This window comes from Sus scrofa, chromosome 10, assembly GCF_054392235.1.
Source record: "Sus scrofa isolate SSC_HxYL_T2T_F1_AM1 chromosome 10, Sscrofa_HxYL_maternal_Yorkshire_Landrace_v2.0, whole genome shotgun sequence".
In the NCBI taxonomy this organism is placed as follows: domain Eukaryota; kingdom Metazoa; phylum Chordata; class Mammalia; order Artiodactyla; family Suidae; genus Sus; species Sus scrofa.
The window spans coordinates 17,766,122-17,786,856 of record NC_139392.1 but is presented as its reverse complement, the minus strand read 5'-3'; the positions used below and the strand labels follow the sequence as shown (position 1 = coordinate 17,786,856).

General features: G+C 40.7%; 2 protein-coding genes across 11 annotated transcripts in view; both read right to left on the bottom strand.

The window, feature by feature from the left end:
* Positions 1–8,713, bottom strand: part of LOC100739202 (kinesin-like protein KIF28P) — a 70,429-nt gene extending 61,716 nt beyond the window's left edge. Inside the window, exons 1-3 of one of the 4 annotated variants that reach the window (XM_084979269.1) lie at positions 6,893–8,713; positions 2,790–2,993; positions 1,030–1,065 (exon numbers count right to left, since the gene is read on the bottom strand). Coding sequence is in view for 1 of the 4 variants with exons in the window: in XM_005667953.3 (XP_005668010.3) it covers positions 1,030–1,065; positions 2,790–2,993; positions 6,893–7,051 (399 nt within the window). In the remaining 3 variants the exon portion in view is untranslated. Of the gene's footprint in view, positions 1–1,029; positions 1,734–2,789; positions 2,994–6,892 lie in introns of those variants that run through there. The other 3 variants (XM_005667953.3, XM_084979268.1, XR_014817475.1) reach the window with 3 other exon arrangements.
* An 8,615-nt stretch (positions 8,714–17,328) lies between these two features.
* Positions 17,329–20,735, bottom strand: part of AHCTF1 (AT-hook containing transcription factor 1) — a 79,648-nt gene continuing 76,241 nt past the window's right edge. For all 7 annotated transcript variants that reach the window (XR_014817474.1, XR_014817473.1, XR_014817472.1 and 4 more), the window contains 2 exons: positions 20,248–20,330; positions 17,329–19,058 (listed from right to left, as the gene is read on the bottom strand). Coding sequence is in view for 4 of the 7 variants with exons in the window: in XM_084979258.1 (XP_084835384.1) it covers positions 18,869–19,058; positions 20,248–20,330 (273 nt within the window). In the remaining 3 variants the exon portion in view is untranslated. The remainder of the gene's footprint in view (positions 19,059–20,247; positions 20,331–20,735) is intronic.

The following is a 20,735-nucleotide window of genomic DNA, read 5'->3' as shown; positions in this document are numbered from 1 at the left end:
GAATTCCAGAGAGATTATCCTCATTACAAGCTGTCAGTAAGGCGCCCACAGTTGATTCCATGCCCCATTCTTTCCACGGGACCAGGGTAATAAAGGAGGTAAAGTCGTCCTCCTGAAGGTCTCGGAGGGAAATAAAGGAGTCGCACTGTCTTCCAAGCCCATCGACTTGAAGGAAAGAGCACCTTCCTCAGTGACTGTAACCTAATAACCCATTTGAATTCGCTATCCGCCTTCAGCAGTAATAAACGGCTCATGGAAGCACACAAGAAACAAAACAGATATTTTCTCTTATAATATAAAGAGAAATACACTGACATAAAAACACTTCAATAATATTTTTTTAGGAATGATTCAGCGTGCGGCTTTGGATGGTGCTTGGGGTTATACAAGAAATCTTAGGATATGAAACTACCCATGAGAAACCTACAGTGATAAAGACCGTTGTCAATTTATCCTTTCAGCAAAACTTAGGGGCATCCATTCTAAACCAGATATTATACTAAATATTGCCCATGGAAAGGTGCAATGAATGATCTGTTCTGGAGGTATAAATCTGTAAATAAAATTTTACAGTCTAATTCCAAAAGGAATGGGTAGAATGAAAAAGCACTTGCTGAGCATCTAATAGTTGCTAGGCACAATGCTAGATTTTTAAAATCAGTGCATCTGACTGAAACCAACTGCCTTAAGATACACAGAGGAGCTGACATTTGAGCTGGATTTTGGAGTTTAGTGTTCTCCTCACAGCCAGAGAAAGCAGGAAGGGTATTCCAGGCAGAGGAAGGATAGAGGTAGGAAAGAATGACATATTCTGGAAGGAAGAATAGTTCTATGCGGCTAAAGCTTAGAGTGCGTGGAGCTAAAATCAAGTGAGACCTACCTAAAAGGAGGTGGGTTAGGGCTGGATGGTCAGGGTCAGACTAAAGAGTTTTGACTTTATTTGTAGGACAGATGAGGGGAAGCCCCTGATGGTTATTAAGCTGCAGAGACTCACTCAGATTTGTGTGTCAGAAATACAATTACAGTTACCTGTTCATTGTAAATTTCCAGCATGCTGAACGTGACCTATAGAAAAGAGCATAAAACAAATTAAGATTCTCTCCAAATAGTCATCTTGGAGGGGGGAGAAGTAATGTGGAAACAACGTAAATGTACAACGTAGGAAAAAGCTAATATTAAACATAGTAAAGCTCTCTTTCACATGCGATAGGAGATTCTCAAATAATTTTAAGGACATGCAGGAAGGTTTTTGGTTTTGTTTTTGTTTTTGTTTTTAAGGCCACACCTGCACCATATGGAAGTTCCCAGTCCAGGGGTCGAATTGGAGCTGCAGCTGCCCACCTACACCACAGCCACAGCAACACAGAATCTGAGCCACATCTGTGACCTACACCACAGCTCATGGCAATGCTGGATCCTTAATCCATTGAGGATTAAGGGATTGAACCTGCATCTGCATGGATGCTAGTCAGACTTGCTAAGCTGAGCCACAGTGGGCACTTGAGAGACTTACATTTTAAAATGAACAAATGAGGAGTTCTAGTTGTGGCTCAGTGGATTAAGAACCCAACATTGTCTCCGTGAGAATGTGGGTTCATTTCCTGGCCTCCCTCAGGGGGTTACAGATCTGGCTGTTGCAAAGAGTTATGGCATTGATCGCAAATGCAACTCAGATCCTATGTTGCCACGGCTATGGTGTAGATCAGCATCTATAGATCCCATTTGACCCCTGGCCTGGAAACTTCCATATGCTGCAGGTGCAGCTGTAAAAAGAAAAAAAAATTAAAATGATCAAATGGGAGGGGAGAGCAAGGTGGCAGCATAAGAGGATGCAAAGCTCACCTTCCTCCATTAACACATCAAAAATACATCTACCATGTAGCATATTTCTCACTGAAAACTGATCAGAAACTGGTAGAAAGAATCTTACACAATCATCCATATATGCATGGGTTTATTTCTGGACTCTCAGGGCTATTCTATTGATCTATTTTTGTACCAATATCATACAGTTTGATCACTATAGCTTTGCTGTATAGTTTGAAACCTGGGCATGTGATGCTTCCCACTTCGTTCTTCTTTTTCAAGATGGTTTTGGCTATTTGGGATCTTTTGTTGTTCTACACAAATTTTAGAATTATGCTACTTCTGTGACTTATGCCATTGGAATTTTGATAGGGATTGTATTGAATCAGTAGATTGATTTAGGTAGTATGGACATTTTAACAGTATCAATTCTTCCAATCCTTGAACACAGGATACGCATTCATTTGTTTGTGTCTTCATCAATGTCTTTCATCAGTGTTTATAGTTTTCAGAGCACAGGACTTTCACCTTCTTAGACCTTCTCTGCTAAGGCAAGTATGAAAATATCCTAGAACAATTAAGGAACAAAATAACATGATTTACTTAGAAATAAAAATAAATAGATTAAGATGAGAACACATCCAGAACTTTGGTGGAAGAGGGGAGCAAAGGAAATTTCAGACTGGATTTTGCTAAGGTTTTGTTATAAGTCTCACCAGTGATCCCTTGTTATTTTCAGCATTTAAGATGCCTGCTCCCATGATACTCCAAGTGCATTTTAAAACTATTTCCTTGGGTTTGTCTCCATAGGACCAGATTTCAACATTTTATTTAGCTGCTATTTGATTTGGTAATCAGGTGAAGATTTTGGTATGAAGAATGAACATTATCCTAATAGAGATGCTGATAACTTCCACTGAGGGCAGGGAATTTCCAAAATGAGAAAAAAAATCTTAAAGAAGGGATTCTAGAATAATACATACCTGGTATTCTCGATTTTTGTCCTGGCTCTCAATTGCACGAAACAGCTCTTCACACACATTCGGAATGATACCTTTGTTTGCACCAAACCCAATCATGGAATAGCTTTTTCCAGAACCAGTTTGCCCATAGGCCAGGAGAGTGGCATTATAGCCGTGCCAAGCACTGTCCAGAATTCCCCTGCCAAGATCGTGGAAAACATCCCTCTGAAAAGAAGACCACAGGCATCACGTTCAGCAGACTTTCCACAGTGCTCTTAAAATCTAATATTCTGCTTTGATGAATTCCACCTTAATTAGTACCATATGACTTACTTGAAGTATAACTCAGATGCTGTTTTAGAACCAGTGGAATAAAGCTGGAAACCAAGAAGAGATTTGTCCATTTGGAAATCACTGATCACCAAGGATCACAACGGATCTTCAGTCAGCTTGTATCTATCAGTAATGGATTTGTGTGTTTTACAGTCTTGACAAAATGTAGGCTAGGTCTTTCTTTGAGACCCAACAATTAGACAAAAATTTCAAGGCACCATAAATTTCAAACACAGACCAAAGTGTTTTCTACTTTCTCTGTATTCTTTAATCCAAAAAATAACATCACAAAATCTCTACACTAATTTTAGTCTTCTACTGCTGAACTCCTAAAAACAAATAAACAAAAAGTCCTAGTGGATCTGAAATCAACACACAGGTGCACCGTCAAAAAAAAAAAAAAAAAGTTCCCATTGTGGCTCAGAAGTAACAAACCCAGCTAGTATCCATGAGTTGCAGGTTCAACCCTTAGCCTGGGAACTTCCATAGGCCGAAGGTGGGGCCCTAAAAACAAATAAATTAGTTCAGAAGTTCCCATCATGGCGCAGTGGAAAGGAATCCCACTGGGACCCATGAGGTTGCAGATTCAATCCCTGGCCTCATTCAGTGGGTTAAGGATCCAGTGTTGCTATGACCTGTGGTGTAGGTCACAGACTTGGCTCAGCTCTGGTGTTGCTGTGACTATGGTGTAGGCTGGCAGCTGTAGCTCCGATTTGACCCCTAGCTTGGGAACGTCCATATGCTGCAGGTGCTGCCCTAAAAAAATAATTGATCCCTGGCCCCACCTGGTGGGTTAAGGATCCGGCATTGCTACGAGCTGTGGTGTAGACCAGCCACTACAGCTCCAATTCAACCCCTAGCCTGGGAACTTCTGTATGCCACACATGCAGCCTTAAAAAGACAAAAGACGAAAAAAATAAAAGAAAAAAAGTTTGTAGTGCTGTGGTTGAATGTGGGGGGAGGTTAGAATTGTTCTATGGGAGTTCCTGTCGTGGCGCAGTGGTTAACGAATCCGACTAGGAACCATGAGGTTGCGGGTTCGGTCCCTGCCCTCGCTCAGTGGGTTAACGATCCGGCGTTGCCGTGAGCTGTGGTGTAGGTTGCAGATGCGGCTCGGATCCCGCGTTGCTGTGGCTCTGGCGTAGGCTGGTGGCTACAGCTCCGATTCAACCCCTAGCCTGGGAATCTCCATATGCCGTGGGAGCGGCCCAAGAAATTGCAACAACAACAACAACAACAAAAAAGACAAAAAAAAAAAAATTGTGATATATTATCAATTAGATTGATAGTTCTGGTCTATAATGTTGATTTTTGGTTATTTGTTCTGTTACTCAGAGGGGAGTGATTAAGTCATCAATCACAATTTACGTACTTTGACGTTCTCTCATTAGGTACATACCCACTTAGGATGGTATATCTTCTTAAGGAATTGATTACTTTATCATTATGAAATATTCCTTGTTCTGAAGTCTACTTTGTGAGATATAAAGATAGCCTCTTGGAGTTCCCGTGGTGGCGCAGTGGTTAACGGATCTGACTGGGAACCATGAGGTTGCGGGTTCGGTCCCTGCCCTTGCTCGGTGGGTTGACGATCCGGCGTTGCTGTGAGCTGTGGTGTGGGTTGCGGACGCAGCTCGGATCCCGTGTTGCTGTGGCTCTGGCGTGGGCCGGCAGCTACAGCTCCAATTCGACCCCTAGCCTGGGAACCTCCATGTGCCGCGGGAGCGGCCCAAGAAATAGCAAAAAGACAAAAACCAAACCAAACAAAACAAAAGATGTAATAGAATAAAATCCATAATAAAATATTAAAAAAAAATAAAGATAGCCTCTAGAGTTTCTTTCTCTTGGTGTTTATGTGGGTGTCTATTTATATTTAAATTGAGCTTATGTAGATAGATATAGTTGGATCCAGCCTTTTCTATCAAATCTGATCATGTGTGTCATTTAATTGGCATCTTTATTTACATCTGATATAATAATCGATTGATTGGCATTAAATCTATCTTATTGTCATTTGTATTCTACTCATCTCTTTATTTTTCTCTTTCCAGCTATGCTTTGAGTTTGTTTCATAATTCCATTTCCCCAAGATTGACTCATTAGTTATACTCTTCTTGACTGAATTTCTTTTCGTGGGGGGCCATTCCTGCAGCATATGGAGGTTCCCAGGCTAGGGGTCAAATCAGAGCTACAGCTGCCGGCCTACACCACAGCCACAGCAAGGTGAGATCAAAGCCACATCTGTAACCTACACCACAGCTCACACAATGCTGGATCCTTAACCCACTGAGTTGGGTCAGGGATTGGACCTGCATCCTCCTGCATACTAGTCAGGTTCGTAACCTGCTGAGACTCTGACAGGAGCTCCTGATTGATTTTTTTATTGATTGCTCCAGGGCAGTGGTTCTCAAAGTGCATTCCCATGAGATCTTATCAGTGAGTTTGTGAAGTCAGAATTACGTGACAGAAAGTTTAGTGGTGGTTTAATAAAAGCTATAATCCTGGGGCTGAGATTTTAAAGATGAGTAGGCAGATGAGAAGGACAGAGAGAAAGGTTGGGAGAAAGTAAGCAGAGCCTCTGTGACCTTTGGGACAATCTGAGGCATACATGCAATTGGAGTCACAGAAGGAATAAGGGGAGACAAAATACTTAAGGAAATTATGGTTGAAATTTTTTTCAAATTTGATGGAAATCATAAACCCAAAGATACAAGAAGCTTAATGAGCTTGGTCCAGATGGAAATGACTGCTTCTCTTTCGTACCCCATTGCACACTATACACCCTCTTATCACAGAACCTGTAACATTTGAATGTACTTTTTTGCCTGTCTCTCTACACTGAATTGTGAGCAACTTCAAGGCAGAACAGTGAGTGCATGGCACGTGATCAATATTCAATAAACATAAACTTCCCAAATGCTGAGTGTCTCACACGTTTTGCTTCTTAGAGAGGAAAGTATAATTGACTTGACTGACATTCCTTTTTCAAATTATGTTGATACATTGGGAAGTAACTGATTTGAACATTTAAAAAATTATTTAGGGGAGTTTCTGCCATGGCTCAGCAGGAACACATCCAACTAGTCTCCATGAGAATCCAGGTTCGATCCCTGGGCTCGCTAAGAAGGTTAAGGATCCGACGATGCCATGAGCTATGGTGGAGGTCACAGACGCGGCTCGGATCCCGTGTTGCTGTGGTTGTGGCCTAGGCCAGCAGCTGCAGCTCCGATTCAACCCCTTGCCTGGGAACTTCCATATGCCAAGGGTGCGGCCCAAAAAAAAGCCAAAAAAAAAAAAAAATTATTTAGGCAATACGTGAACTTTCGGACCTCATGTTTGGCATTGGCATGAAAAGGAAAAAATTTCAAACCAGACTCTCATATGGGAGCATACGTTGTAGCATGCTTGCATTAAAAAATACTATACTGGAGTTCCCGTCGTGGCACAGTGGTTAACGAATCTGACTAGGAACCATGAGGTTGCGGGTTCGATCCCTGCCCTTACTCAGTGGGTCAAGGTTCCGGCGTTGCCTTGAGCTGTGGTGTAGGTTGCAGACGAGGCTCGGATCCTGCGTTGCTGTGGCTCTGGCATAGGCTGGCAGCTACAGCTCCGATTCGACCCCTAGCCTGGGAAACTCCATATGCTGCGGGAGCAGCCCAAGAAATAGCAAAAAGACAAAAAAAAAAAAAAAAAAAAAAAAAAAAATACTATACTGCTATACCAGTAACACTTCATTTAAAAAAACAGCAACAAAACCCCACGTCCATCAAAATGGTTTTAAAGCAGCTTACCTGGCCAGCAAATTTACTGCTAGGATCAGCAGAAATAAACACACCATCTTTATCCTTTTGAAATCCATTGTGAGACCAATATGCCAGGTCAAAAATAAATGTCTTTGTATGTTCGGGATTCTTAGGGTCTTGTATAATGGTGGTGGTCCTGGAATGCATGGAAATCACACATTTGCTTCCCGAATTCTTCTCTCTCTAGAGTCAAATTACAGATTCAGAGTCAAGCATTACAGTTTTTCTTTGTTATCCAATTGTTTTGCACATCTTTACATCTAGTAAGAATCAAGCCAATAACTTACCATTTATTCATTTTGTTTTCTAATTATGTTATTCTTAGCAGACATGTGCTCTTCCACTACCTTGAATTTTTGGAAGGCTTGTCTCTAGTCTTATTTAGTCTCTGAGAATAGCATATCTGACACTCAGCTGTGCTAAGAGCAACAACTATGGCATCAGAGATCCATTTCCAACCTGACAATGTAAGAAGCTCCACTAGACCAGTCTCCAGCAAAACTGATGAAAATTATTAATGCAAAAAAAATGAAAATGAAAAAACAGATATTTAAAGCCTCTGGAAATAGTTCTAAGAGCAAACAGTCAATGAAGAAAGATTTATTCCAGAAAATCTATCAAAATTTGAGAAGAGTTCCCGTTGTGGCTCAGCAGTAACAAACTGGACTAGTATCCATAAGGATAAAGGTTTGATCCCTAGCCTTGCTCAGCAGGTTAAGGATCCAGCATTGGCCTGAGCTGTGATGTAGGCTGCAGATTCAGCTCCGATCCAGCGTTGCTGTGGCTGTGGTGTAGCCTGGCAGCTGCAGCTCTTATTCAAGCCCTAGTCTGGGAACCTCCATATGTGGCGGGTGCGGCCATTAAAAAAACCCAAAAAACTCCCAAATCTTCACAGCCCTCGCCACTGCCAGCCCTGCACGCTGCCTGCTCTACTCCTGGTTTCTCGGACTCACAGAAGCCCCTGGCCAGCTTGCCCAGGTGCCCTCTTCCTGCCCTTTCTCTACATCGCAGCAAGAGAAATCTTTCCAACCACACCTCTCCCACCAGCGGGATACTCTTCATCGCCTCTTGTATTTTAGGATGAAGACCAGGTTCCCTCCAAAAGCAGTCAGCCCCTCGGGCCCCTCCATGCCCCTCTGGCCCTGCAGCTTCAGCACTGCCAGCCTTTGGTTTCTCTGCTCCAGTCTCAGGGCCCCTGTTCTTGTCCCACAGCCCCTCCTGCCTTAGGATCGTTAGGACCCTTGGGTGTGCGATGCTCGGCTTGGCTCTCTTTACACTAGTACACAATTCCACCTCCTCAGGGACGCCTTCCCCCCCTCTTACCGGGGTTGGGTCCTCTCACACGGCCTTGCTCCATTTCCTCCACAAGATTTATCTCAATCACGACCCTATGGTTGAGGTCGCAAATTCAGCTCAGATCTGGCCTTGCTGTGGCTGTACTGTAGGCCGGCAGCTGCAGCTCCGATTTGACCCCAGCCTGGAAACTTCCATATGCCATGAGTGTGGTCCTAAAAATACCAGGAAAAAAAAAAAATATATATATATATATATATATATATTTGATAAGATATGAGAGTTGGAGTTCCCATTGTGGTTCAGCAGTCACAAACCCGACTAGTAACCACAAGGATCTGGGTTTGATCCTTGGCCTCGCTCAGTGGGTTAAGGATCTGGCATTGCTGTGAGCTATGGTATAGGTCGCAGATGCGGCTTGGATCTCGCATTGCTGTGGCTCTGGTGTAGGCTGGCAGCTGCAACTCTGATTGGACCCCTAGTCTGGGAACTTCCATATGCTTCAAGTGTGGCCCTAAAAATCAAATAATAATAATAACAATAATGATGATGATGATGCGAGTCTGTGGTGTTTAAGCCAGACTGTTCCGCGCCCCCCTCTCCCCTGCAAGCTCAGCAAAGTAGAGACTACCCCAGATTGCTGCAGCTAAGAACACAGGGCTCTCTTTCTCCCCAGTTCCCAGTAGGAGGGATCTCTTCCTCGGAGGAGAAAATCAGCATTTCTCACCTGCCCTCATCTACCTGTATCTCATCTAAGCTAATTCTGGGGCAAGTGTGGATGAGAGGTGGGAGTTCTTTCTTCTACTCGGTTTCCACTGGAACAGAGGCCCTACTTTGCTCGCAGCATGTTGGGAATACTGGGGTGCTGATCCCCCTTGCCCTGGCTCCTGCCGGGAGTGACAAGCTGTGAGGATCACAGGTTGCTGGTCCACATTCCCCAAGTGCTGGGCTTCTAGAGCGGGGGTGTCACACAGAGTAGCTTGCTGTTACCCTCACCCTCAAATCCAGAGCCCCGGTTTAGAGATCTTGCCTGAGCAGAGAGCCTCTAATCTCTTCCCAAAGGAACTGACGTCATTTGCCCCTTTAGAGAAGTTCAATCCTAATGGCACTCTCAAGAACAGAGGAGGCTGTGATGAAAGGCAATTGGGAGAGTCAAGACACAGGTTAAGTTACACACCATCGAGTGTGCAGGGGAGTCCACCTGGACTCAGAAAAAAATTTCAAACACTAATCTCAGAAACGAATCCTTTTAAAAGAATCAGCGTTTGTTGCAATTTATGCCCCAGGTCATTGCTGAAAAAAACAGAGCAATCAGTCAGCAGTCAGTGGGGTTTAACAGGCTGGTATGGTCCACAGAGAAGAGAAGCCCTACGAAACCCCTTACTATGCCAGGGTGACCAGGGCATGCCCAAAGCTGTGTCTTCTTGTGCAGCAACAACAAAAGTAGGGGTGGGGAGACATGTTTGGTATTTTTGCCATTAGGCTTCTTTTCCATAGACGTCTTTGCTGCAGGCGTTTTCACTGCAAACATGACTGACCATAAGGCAATTTTACCATGAAAAACTGGTTGACAGTTTGCACATGGAAGTTCCTGGGCCAGGGGTTGAATTGGAGCTGTAGTTGCCGGCCTACACTACGGCCACAGCCATGCCAGATCCAAGCTGATCTGCAAACGATGCTGCAGCTTGTGTCAATGCCAGATCCTTAACCCACTGAGCAAGGCCAGTGATCAAACCCACGTCCTCCTGGATACTAGTCGGGTTCTTAACCCGCTAAGCCACAACGGGATCTCCCCTGATATCTCTCTTAATGAAGAAAGAAATTTTAGCAAAAAGAAAAAGTGTGATGCCATATGAGAAGACGAATCAACAAGCCAGAAAGAATTGCATAATAACTATAAAGGAAGGACTTTGAAGATACATGCTTAGGTAAAATCCACAAAATAAAATCAGTTATTCCTGCAGTATTGCTATGAATCTACATATACTTTAAGTGCATTCAAACATTTTGTATTTTGAAATGAAATCTTTCACTATTCCTCTTTTTTTTTTTTTTTTTTTTTTGGTAAGAAAAGCTAAGTGGTCCTCAGGTTTTTGTTTGCCTTTTGGCCTTTTAGGGCCGCACCTGCGGCATATGGAGGTTCCCAGACTAGGGGTCCAATCGGAGCTGTAGCCGCTGGCCTACACCACAGCCACAGCAATGCCAGATCTGAGCCGTGTCTGCAACCTACACCACAGCTCACGGCAACGCTGGATCCTTAACCCACTGAGTGAGGCCAGAGATCGAACCTGCAACATCATGATTCCTAGTCAGATTTGTTTCTGCTGTGCCACGACAGGAACTCCTCTTTTATTTTTCATTATTTTATTTTTATTGCAAAATTGCCCTATGGCCAATTAGTTATGTGGTGAAAGTCTGTGGCAAATGTTACGGCCAAAGTACCTAGAACCTGCTAGGAGAGAGATGTCACTAAAATAATCCAGCCAATCACTAAACAAATAAGCAAATAACAACAAAAAGCTATAGAGGGGTGGGAGGACCAATACCCAGATTTGCTACAACATATTATCCAAAATGTCAGTTTCCAATGAAAAACTGAGGCATGCAAAAAAAATAGGAAACTAAAACCCGCACACTAGAAAGAAAGCAGGCAACAGAAACCACATGAGAGTGACCACATGCTGGTGTTCACAAAAAAACTGTAACATAACCATTATAAACTTATTCACAGAACTAAAGGGAGGATTATAGAGGAATAATATAAACAATTGATCATATTAGACAATTTAAATGAAATGGACAAGTTCTTAGACACAAACTACTGAAACAGACTGGGGGAGAAATAGACAATCTGAACAGATCTATAACAAGTGAAGAGATTGTAGCAAAAACAATACTCATGAAGAAATGGCTTGGAGTTTCCGTCGTGGCGCAGTGGTTAACGAATCCCACTAGGAACCATGAGGTTTCGGGTTTGATCCCTGGCCTTGCTCAGTGGGTTAAGGATCCAGCATTGCCGTGAGCTGTGGTGTAGGTTGCAGACGCGGCTCAGGTCCTGCGTTGCTGTGGCTCTGGTGTAGGCCAGCAGCTACAGCTCCGATTGGACCCCTAGCCTGGGAACCTCCACATGCCGTGGGAGTGGCCCTAGAAAAGGCAAAAAGACAAAAAAAAAAGAAAAAAAAGAAAAAAGAAATGGCTTGCCTGCTTAACTTCATCAAACATTTACAGGATAAAACCAATTCTTCATAAACCTTCTCTCTGAAGAGGGAACACGCCCCAACTTATTTTTATGAAGCCAGTATTAGCCTGATATCAAATCCAGACAAGACATCACAAGAAAGTAAAACTACAGATCAATGCCTCTTATAAATATAGATGCAGGAATCCTCAACAAATTATTAGCAATGTGAACCCAGGACCATATAAAAAGAATTATATACCATAACCAAACTGAGATTTATCCTAGAGACATAAGATCGTTTAACATCTAAAAATGATTCTTTTTTTTGGAGGGGGAGCTATTTTAGGGCTGCCCCATGGCATATGGAGGTTCCCAGGCTAGGGATCAAATTGGAGCTATAGCCACCAGCCTACGCCACAGCCACGTGGGATCCGAGTCACATCTGTGACCTACGCCACTGCTCATGGCAACGCTGGATCCTTAAGCCACTGAAGGAGGCCAGGGATTGAACCTGTAACCTCATGGATCCTATAAGGGTTTGTTAACTGCAGAGCCACGGAGGAAACTCCTAAAAATGATTCTATTGATCATGTTTTTAATTGTTAATATTCTATGATGCTTTTACAGCCTGGGGCCTGGAACGTCCCTCCCAGGGCTAATGAATTCCTAGAGATAGAAAAGAACTTACCTTCCACAAGTCCATATCCCAAACACCTCCTTCATCTAACTCACATACCAACCCATTATTTCCCCGGTCCTACATCACCCTGGGGCCAGGTATCTGACAAAGGGACTGCACCTGACCAACTATGAAGTCCAGAGCCCATTGAAAGTACTAGAACAATCCAAAATGAAGACTGTTCAAACTTGCCCAAAGGCCTTGCCCATTCGTTCCTATGGAAACCACAGTAAGGTTGTGGGTCATGCATCCTGTTCTCCTGCCTTCTGACCATGTGCCTGTGTGGAATGCTCCTTTCTCTTGGGAATTTATAAAGCAATTGCCACTGAATCTGCCACCTTACTATACCCAAGTAAAACAAACCTTGGGCTTAATTTAATGATTATCGTACAATGTATCAACAGAGTAAAACACAAAAATCACATCATCACAAGATGCAAAAAAATGAATTTAACAAAACCCAACACCTTTCATGATTAAAAACACTCAATGAATCAGAAGTAGACTGGAACTGGGAGTTCCCATTGTGGCACAGTTGAAACCAATCCGACTAGGAACCATGAGGTTGCAGGTTTGATTCCTGGCCTCGTTCAGTGGGTTAAGGATATGGCATTGTCATGAGCTGTGGTGTAGGTTGCAGATATGGCTCGGATCCTGCATGGCTGTGGCTGTGGTGTAGGCCAGCAGCTGTAGTTCTGATTGGACTCCTAGCCTAGGAACCTCCATATGCCTCGGGTGCAGTCCTGAAAAGCAAAAAAAAAAAAAAAAAAAAAGTAGACTGGAACCTCTTCAATCTCACAAGGGGCATTTATGAAAAACCCATGACTAAAACCATACTTAATTGTCAAGGCTGAAAGTTACTCCCTAAGATCAGGAAGAAGTATTTCTACTCTTGATATTTTCATTCAACATTGTATTGGAGTTTTCACCAGGGCAATTAGGCAAGAAAAAGAAATAAAAGGCAACAAGATAGGAAAGGACTATTTGCAGATGACATGATCTTAGAAAATGCCGAGGAAGCCACTAAAATGCTATTAGAATAAATGAGTTCTGTAAGGTTGTAGGATGTAAAAGTCAATATAGACTAATCATTTCTAGCATTACCAAATAAGACTAAAATATTTAAGAATGAGGTTAACAAAAGAAGTACAAAACATACACTCTTGATTACTATAAAATGTTGGAAGAAAGTAAAGGTCTAAAAATTATAAAAACATCCCACTTCACAGATCAAAAGATTTGTTATTTTTAGAATAATAACCCCCAAATTAATGTACATTCAATGCAATGTCTGTCAGAATCCCACCTGACTTCTTTGTGGAAATTGACAAGCTGATTGTAAAATTCATATGGAACTGCCAGTCTTCCAGAATAAAACAAAACAATCTTTAAAAAGAAGAAAAAAGTGGAGAGTTCACATTGTGGCTCAGAAGTTAACAAACCTGACGAGTATCCATGAGGACTCGGGTTCAATCCCCAGCCTCGCTCAGTGGGTTAAGGATCTGGCGTTGCTGTGAGCTGCAATGTAGGTCACAGACACGGCTTAGATCCTCCGTTGCTGTGGCTGTAGTGTAGGCCGGCAGCTGTAGCTCCAATTCAACCCCTATCCTGGGAAGCTCCATATGCCGCGAGTGTGGACCTAAAAAGACATAAATAAATAAAGTGGGATTCACACCAATTGCACAACTTAGTACAACCAACAGTGATCAAGACAGTGTGGTACTGGCACAGGGAGAGACATACAGATTAATGTAATGAGACGGAGAGTCCAAAAATAAACCCAAACATCTTATGATCAACTGATTTTTCAACAAGGCTACCAAAACAGGTAAGAACAGCCTTTACAAGGAATGGTGCTGGGAAAACTTGACAGACACACGAAAAAGAATGAACTTGGATTCTTACCTCACATCATGTATCAAAATTAACTCAAAATGGACCAAAGACCTAAATGTAAGAGCTAAAACTATAAAAGAAAACATATGAGTTCATGTTGTGGTACAGTGGAAACAAATCTGGCTAGTACCTATGAGGATGTGCTTTTGACTCCTGGATCCAGCGTTGCCCTGAGCTATGGTTTAGGTCAGACATGGCTCAGATCTGGTGTTGCTGTGTCTGTGATATAGGCCGGCAGCTATAGCTCCAATTCAAGCCCTAGGCTGGGAACCTCCATATGTGACAGGTGAGGCCCTAAAAAGCAAAAAAGAAAAAATAAAACATATGAGTAAATCTTCATGACAATGGATTGACAAAGAATTCTTAGATGACACCAAAAGCACAATTTTTAAAAAAGTGACTTCATTAAATACTTCTGTGCTTCAAAGGATGAAAAGACAACCCATAGAATGGGAGAAATTTTGCTAGTCATGTATCTAGGATATATAAAAAACAGCTCAATACAAAAAAGAATCCAATTTTAAAATCAGCAAAGGATCTGAATAGACAAGATATACTAATTGGCAACAGCACATCAAAAGATGCACACCTTCATCAATCATCAGGAAAATGCAATTAAAGACCACAAGATACCACTTCACATTAACAAGAATGGCTATAAGGAAGTCAGATAACCAGTGTTAGCCTGGATTGGAGAAACTGGAACTTTCATACACTGCTAGTAGGAACACAAAATGGTACAGCTGCTTTGGAAAAGTCTGGCAATTCAGTAACATAGTTACTGTATGACTCAGCAATTCCATGCATGGATATATAATCACAAGAAACAATATCATGTGTCCACACAAAAACTTATAAACAAATGTTTATAACAGCATGATTCATAATAGCTAACAGGCGGAAACAACCCAAACATGTACTAATGGATGAATAAAATGTGGTATATCCATACAATGGATTATGATCCAGCCACAGAGAAAAGAATTTTTGGGAGTTCCTGTTGTGGCTCAGTGGTAATGAACCTGACTAGTATCCATGAGGACACAGGTTCGATCCCTGCCCTTTCTCAGGGGGTTAAGGATCTGGCATTGCTGTGAGCCGTGGTGTAAGATGGCAGCTACAGCTCTGTTTCACCCCTTAGCCTGGAAACTTCCATATGCCGTAGCACATGCACCCCAAAAAAGACAATACATAATTAAATAAAAGAAATGGATTTCTTATATATGTTACAACATGGATAAACCTTGAAAACCTTATGCTGAGTAAAAGAAATCAGTCACAAAAAACTATATAATTCCATTTATATGAGTTGTACAGAACAGGGGATACGCATAAACAGACTAGTTTTATGGCTGTTTACAACTGGAGGAATAATGATGACAGCTAAAGGGTACAGAGATCCTTTTTTGAGGTGATAAAAATGTTCTAAATCTGACTGTGGTTATGGTTGCATTTTATCTGTGAATATACTAAATGTCATTGATTTATACACTCCAAATGAGTTAAATGTGTAGTATGTAAATTATAATCTCGGTGAAACTACTTAAAAAGTAACTGTAGCAGCTAGTATTAAAATACCTGCCAAGCACAGCGCTCAGTGATTACACATCTGGGCTAGTGTCTACAACACTAACTGTGAGGTACCAACAGCTCCATCTGGCACATAAGGAAACCAAGCCTCAGAGAGCTTGTAAAACCTTGCTCAAGGCTGCGTAACAGTTAAGTGATAAAAGTCAGGTTTTGAACCCAAGTTCGGCTCCTGACAGTTTGTCTTAAAACTAAGGAGGTTGCATAAAGTTGGTTCTCTGATCCCACAGTAAAGACTGGATATGAAGTTAGGTCTAGATCACTAAGTAGTTGTCTAGGTGTGATCCATAACTATTTATACTCAAACCACCTCTTTTATTCATTCTTTTTCCTCCTTGCTACTATTCTAGTCTAAGATAATCAACTTTTATGGTGGATTTGAATCAGAGGCAATCTCTTTTAAGGGGACCTAAAGGCTGTGTAATTATGTTAACTATTTTAGTGCCCACATCTATATCCTTGTTAACTACTTAAAATAGTAGTTAACAGTTAGTTTAATGATATTAAAGGCCAGTGGGGTGGGGGAATACCCCTGGAATAGCTTTCAATGTGATGATGGGTTAGGTTTTATTTCTTTTTTTTTTTGCCCCAAACATTTTACTTATTGATTACAAGTTAATTGGTTTTTTGGCGATCGATTCCTAAGAAACCATGCGACTTTAGAAGCCTTACAAAGTTGTTACACTTGTGAGTCCTGTTGTGGCTCAGCAGTAACAAACCTGACTAGTATCCATGAGGATGCAGGTTCGATCCCTGGCCTTGCTCAGTGGGTGGCGTATCCATTGTTGCCACAAGCTGCGGTATATGTCGTAGACTCGGCTTAGATTCGGGATCACTGAGGCTGTGGTGTAGGCTGGCAGCTGCAGCTCTGATTCGACCCCTAGCCTGGGACCCTCCATGTGCCACGCATGCAGCCCTAAAAAGCAAAAAAAAAAAAAAAAAAAAAAAAAAGCTGCTAAAGTTATCTAGTTATACACATAAAGTTATCTAATTCTACACATCCCTATTTGCTAATTATTTTCTGCAATACAGACGAATGTTTAGGGACTAGACAGAACTGATGCCAACTGAAAATGTGCAAAGCAATAATTTATATAAATGTACGAGAGAAAGCAGCAAAGGTAGAAAGAGGACCTCATATGAGGTCATCATTACCTTGTATCCAATTCAAGATTAATTACCATTAAATAAGCTTTTGCGTGTTGTTCCAGCATGCACTTATCCAAATCCCATCTGTCCTTTGCAGTCACCCCAAATGCTTCTAGCTCCAGAAGCCTTCAAGTTCTGTACAGGCAGAATGAACTCTTACCTGATCTTGCTCTGGGAGCCAAAGATGATTTACCTTACCACAGTATGCACTGCTACAAATCATTTAACGTAAGACTGTAAGCTGCTGGAGAACAAAGATTTTCTTTGTATCTTCAGTCTCTAGTTCAGCCTTTGTTCTACAGCAGACAAATCAAAGTCTGCTGAATGGGTCAGTTGTTCACAATTAGCTTAAAATTCAATACACTCCATTGATAATCAAAGGCAACTGCTAAAGGTCCTAGAATGAGTACAATCCATATTTTATCCTAAAATGCTGTAGCAACAATTCAATGACTGGTATCTTTGTAAAAAGTTATATAAATACATTTATACATAAATGCATTTTAAATACATAGATCAGAATTGGCAATTTGCTTATGATCTATTGTTTCTGAAGGAGAAAAAGTACATTATTAAAAATACATAGCACATGTCTATATTCACCAAACTGTATTAAGAAATTATTAACTTGACAATACATTTTTCTTGTCAATTTTTTTATTGTGCTACGTGCACAAAGAAATGAAATTGTTTACTGTATTATGTTTAGATCTTTAAATTACTCATTTAACAAGTTCATTTAAATAAATTTAATATTCGGTAAATGACAAGCAGCTTAAATACAAGTTTGATAACTAATATTAAAAAATTAATAAAATGAAAGTCATAGTCAGATTTTCAACAAGGCAATGTAACATTGATCACTAACCTGACTAAAAGGCCGCACTCGTACTGCCACCTTCACTCTGTCAATACTTGGCATAGGCATTTTCATCATTTTCCCATTATTTGTATTATTATTTGGTAAAAAAATGTAGAGACTATACTGCTTATGCCTCACACCAGGACATTAAAAAAGCTTTGCCAACAAAAGCAGTTTGTTTCTAGGTGATCAATTATTAATGGTCCATTCACTACATGCTCTCAGTTACCTGTCATAAATTATTTTACAACCCTTACTTATTGATGAGTTTTATAGCCTACACCAAGTACCACCACTTAACTGCACACAGTCACATTGCAGAGAACAGAGTGGTTTTCTTTAGCTTTTTCCACATCTACTCACTCTTTCCCCATCTTCAATACTCTGCCTGAGGTCCTATAAGAATCTGTCAGTTTTAAAACCTGAATATTTTAAGGGATTTCTGTGATTCATTAGCAAGCTCCTTGACAGTAAGACTATTATAAAAATTTGTTCACACTTCTCATTCTATCAATATTAGGCACATACAAAGTGCACTGAATAGCCATGAAACAAACCCTTATAAGGTGCACTCAATAGCCTACTCAAACCCTTCTAAGAAGTTGCTAGTCAGCAGTGAACCGGTCAGTCTAACCTGGATAATTAGTCTCTGAATAATTAAGAGACTTCAAAGATAATAGCCTTTAAGCTTGCTGAATAAGAAATGCCAACATATTTAACCAATGCATTACTTAGAAAATTACTAATTTGAGGTAGAATACATAAAATCTGTTAAACTACAAAAAAGTGGCAAAATTACATGCCCATAATTCAATTTCAACATACTAACAGTACCCCCAAAACTTATCATTAGAAATCTTAATCACAGAAGCAAAGTGCATAAATAATAAAATAGCAACTTAAAAAAAAACAACAACAGTTCAATTGGCCTCATTTTAAAATTGGTCTAATACTTTTAACTATAAAGAAAATGGAATCAATACCTACTAGCATATAAAATCATTATTAAAACAGAAATCCCCTCTCAAAAATCTAACAGACACAGACTACTGAAGTATACGCTTTATTTAACATTCCAGTAATAAGCCATATTTACATATTATATAAATGTATGAAGTCTTAATATAAAATAGAAAAAAATGCCTGGACTAAAAGAGTCGTACTCCATATGGAGTTACTTTACCTAGTGAAGACCGCTGTTTACAAAAATTTACAATAATTTATATAAATTACTTTCTTCCAAATTAGACAACTTTTAATAATCCACACAATTCTGATGACTTTACAAATAGGTGTACATTAAAAACTTGAAAAAAATTACAGCATTTTTCTGCGCAGAACTTGCTTTGGGAAGGAAGACACTTTCTTCCTGCTCCTTCCAAGAGTTTTTCCTGTCACTTCTGCGGCCCTTCTTGGTCTGCTCTTTACTCCATCGACTGGGCTGGCCAGGGGCGAGATCAGCTTAACTTCCACTGGGGGAGGTGACCAACTTTCCTTTTCTGTGTTTCTGAGATAAAAAGATAATTCACATAAGAACAAATATGTTATAATAATATAAAATGTAATTGACTTCCCAATATAGGAAAGAAATGTTAGGTATTGCCCCTTCCTGGTGCTTTTATTTTATAAAGGAGAAGTGAAATAAAACTTTAGTCATATAAGCTAATTAGAAAGAGTTACGGTTTCACATGATAGAAATTTTTCTTGATAATCGGGATACTCAAAACAATTACTGCTGAATTCTTGTTTAAACCTTTCATATGTATTAATAAATACTGGTCGGTTACAAGGAGTTGTCAGTCCATGGAATGAGAGCCCAGCAGGCCCATAATAAGGTGTAAGAGAAATGGCAATTCTCAAACGCCAGCAATTAGCAACTGGGTATATATTTTCATATATGAAGTAGTTTCCAACATACACACAAACCAACTTATATGTAAAGTGTTATTAATTATAGTCAAAATCTCTCATTAAATACTTAAAGTAAGATAAAATGGATTACTTTGTACTTTTATGAAATTCACTTTTATGAAACTTCAAGCACAAATAAATCTGAAATGGACTAATATCCCCACTGATGAATTTTTTAAGGGCTGCACCTGTGGCATACGGAGGTTCCCAGGTTAGGGGTTGAATCTGAGCTGTAGCTGCCGGCCCACACCACAGCCACAACAAAGATCTGAGCCGAATCCGCGACTTACACCACAGCTCATGGCAACGCCTGATCCTTAACCCACTGAGCGAGGCCAGGGATCGAACCTGTGTCCTCATGGATGCTAGTCAGATTCCTTTCTGCTGAGCCACAACGGGAACTCCCCCATGGATGAAGTTTTAATTGATATTAGTGAAACAATCACAGGATTTTTCAGTTTTTAACTACTTTTACTGATAGGTATCATCTATCTTTACTAAGGAAAAGGCAAAATTTTTGCCACTCCCACCCCTAACCCATTGCAAAAACAAAATTCATTGGGTACTCAACCACCCCCATCCCACTACCCTTCAAATGAATGGGTGTTCATGCTACACAGTGAAAGCCACCTTCGGCAGTGAAATCTATAACAATTACATGGAGCCAGGGAACGCCCCTAAGAATTACCCTTTTCTGATGAGGTTAATTTCTCTTTGAAGACTCTTCTCAAATCTAATTTTAAAAAACTAGACAGAAAAAAATCACAGCATAGAAAAAGCCTTACTTGCTTGCTTGTCTTGTTTTTGTGGTCCGGGCTCTTTTCACTTGTTGCTTTTCCACAGTTTCTACTGATGGAGCATCATCTTCCTACAGGTTAAAAATTTAAAAGATCAACCATAAGTAATTAAATACTTAAAATCTAAATTGAAAAAGTTCTATCCTGAGTCATGGAATTCAGTGCTAAATGAACAGTGTTAAATGAACTAAACAGTGCAGAGTGAATTCAAACTCAACAAATATCAAAGAGACTCCCTATATTTTCTGGCAGAAACCCTGGTCATCGAGGATGGCTGGTTATCCCTCTTCCCCACACATTCAACTGATCTCCAAGCCTTATCAGTTTGATTCTGGAATGTTTCCATGGACCACTGCCCTTTTGTTTCACTGCCTCTGTCTAAATCCAGGCTCTTGGTGCTGCATGAGAATTAAACTACCAATGACTATTTTTTCCTCCCTAGAATTCATTTTTCCATCAAAACTACTTAAAAATAC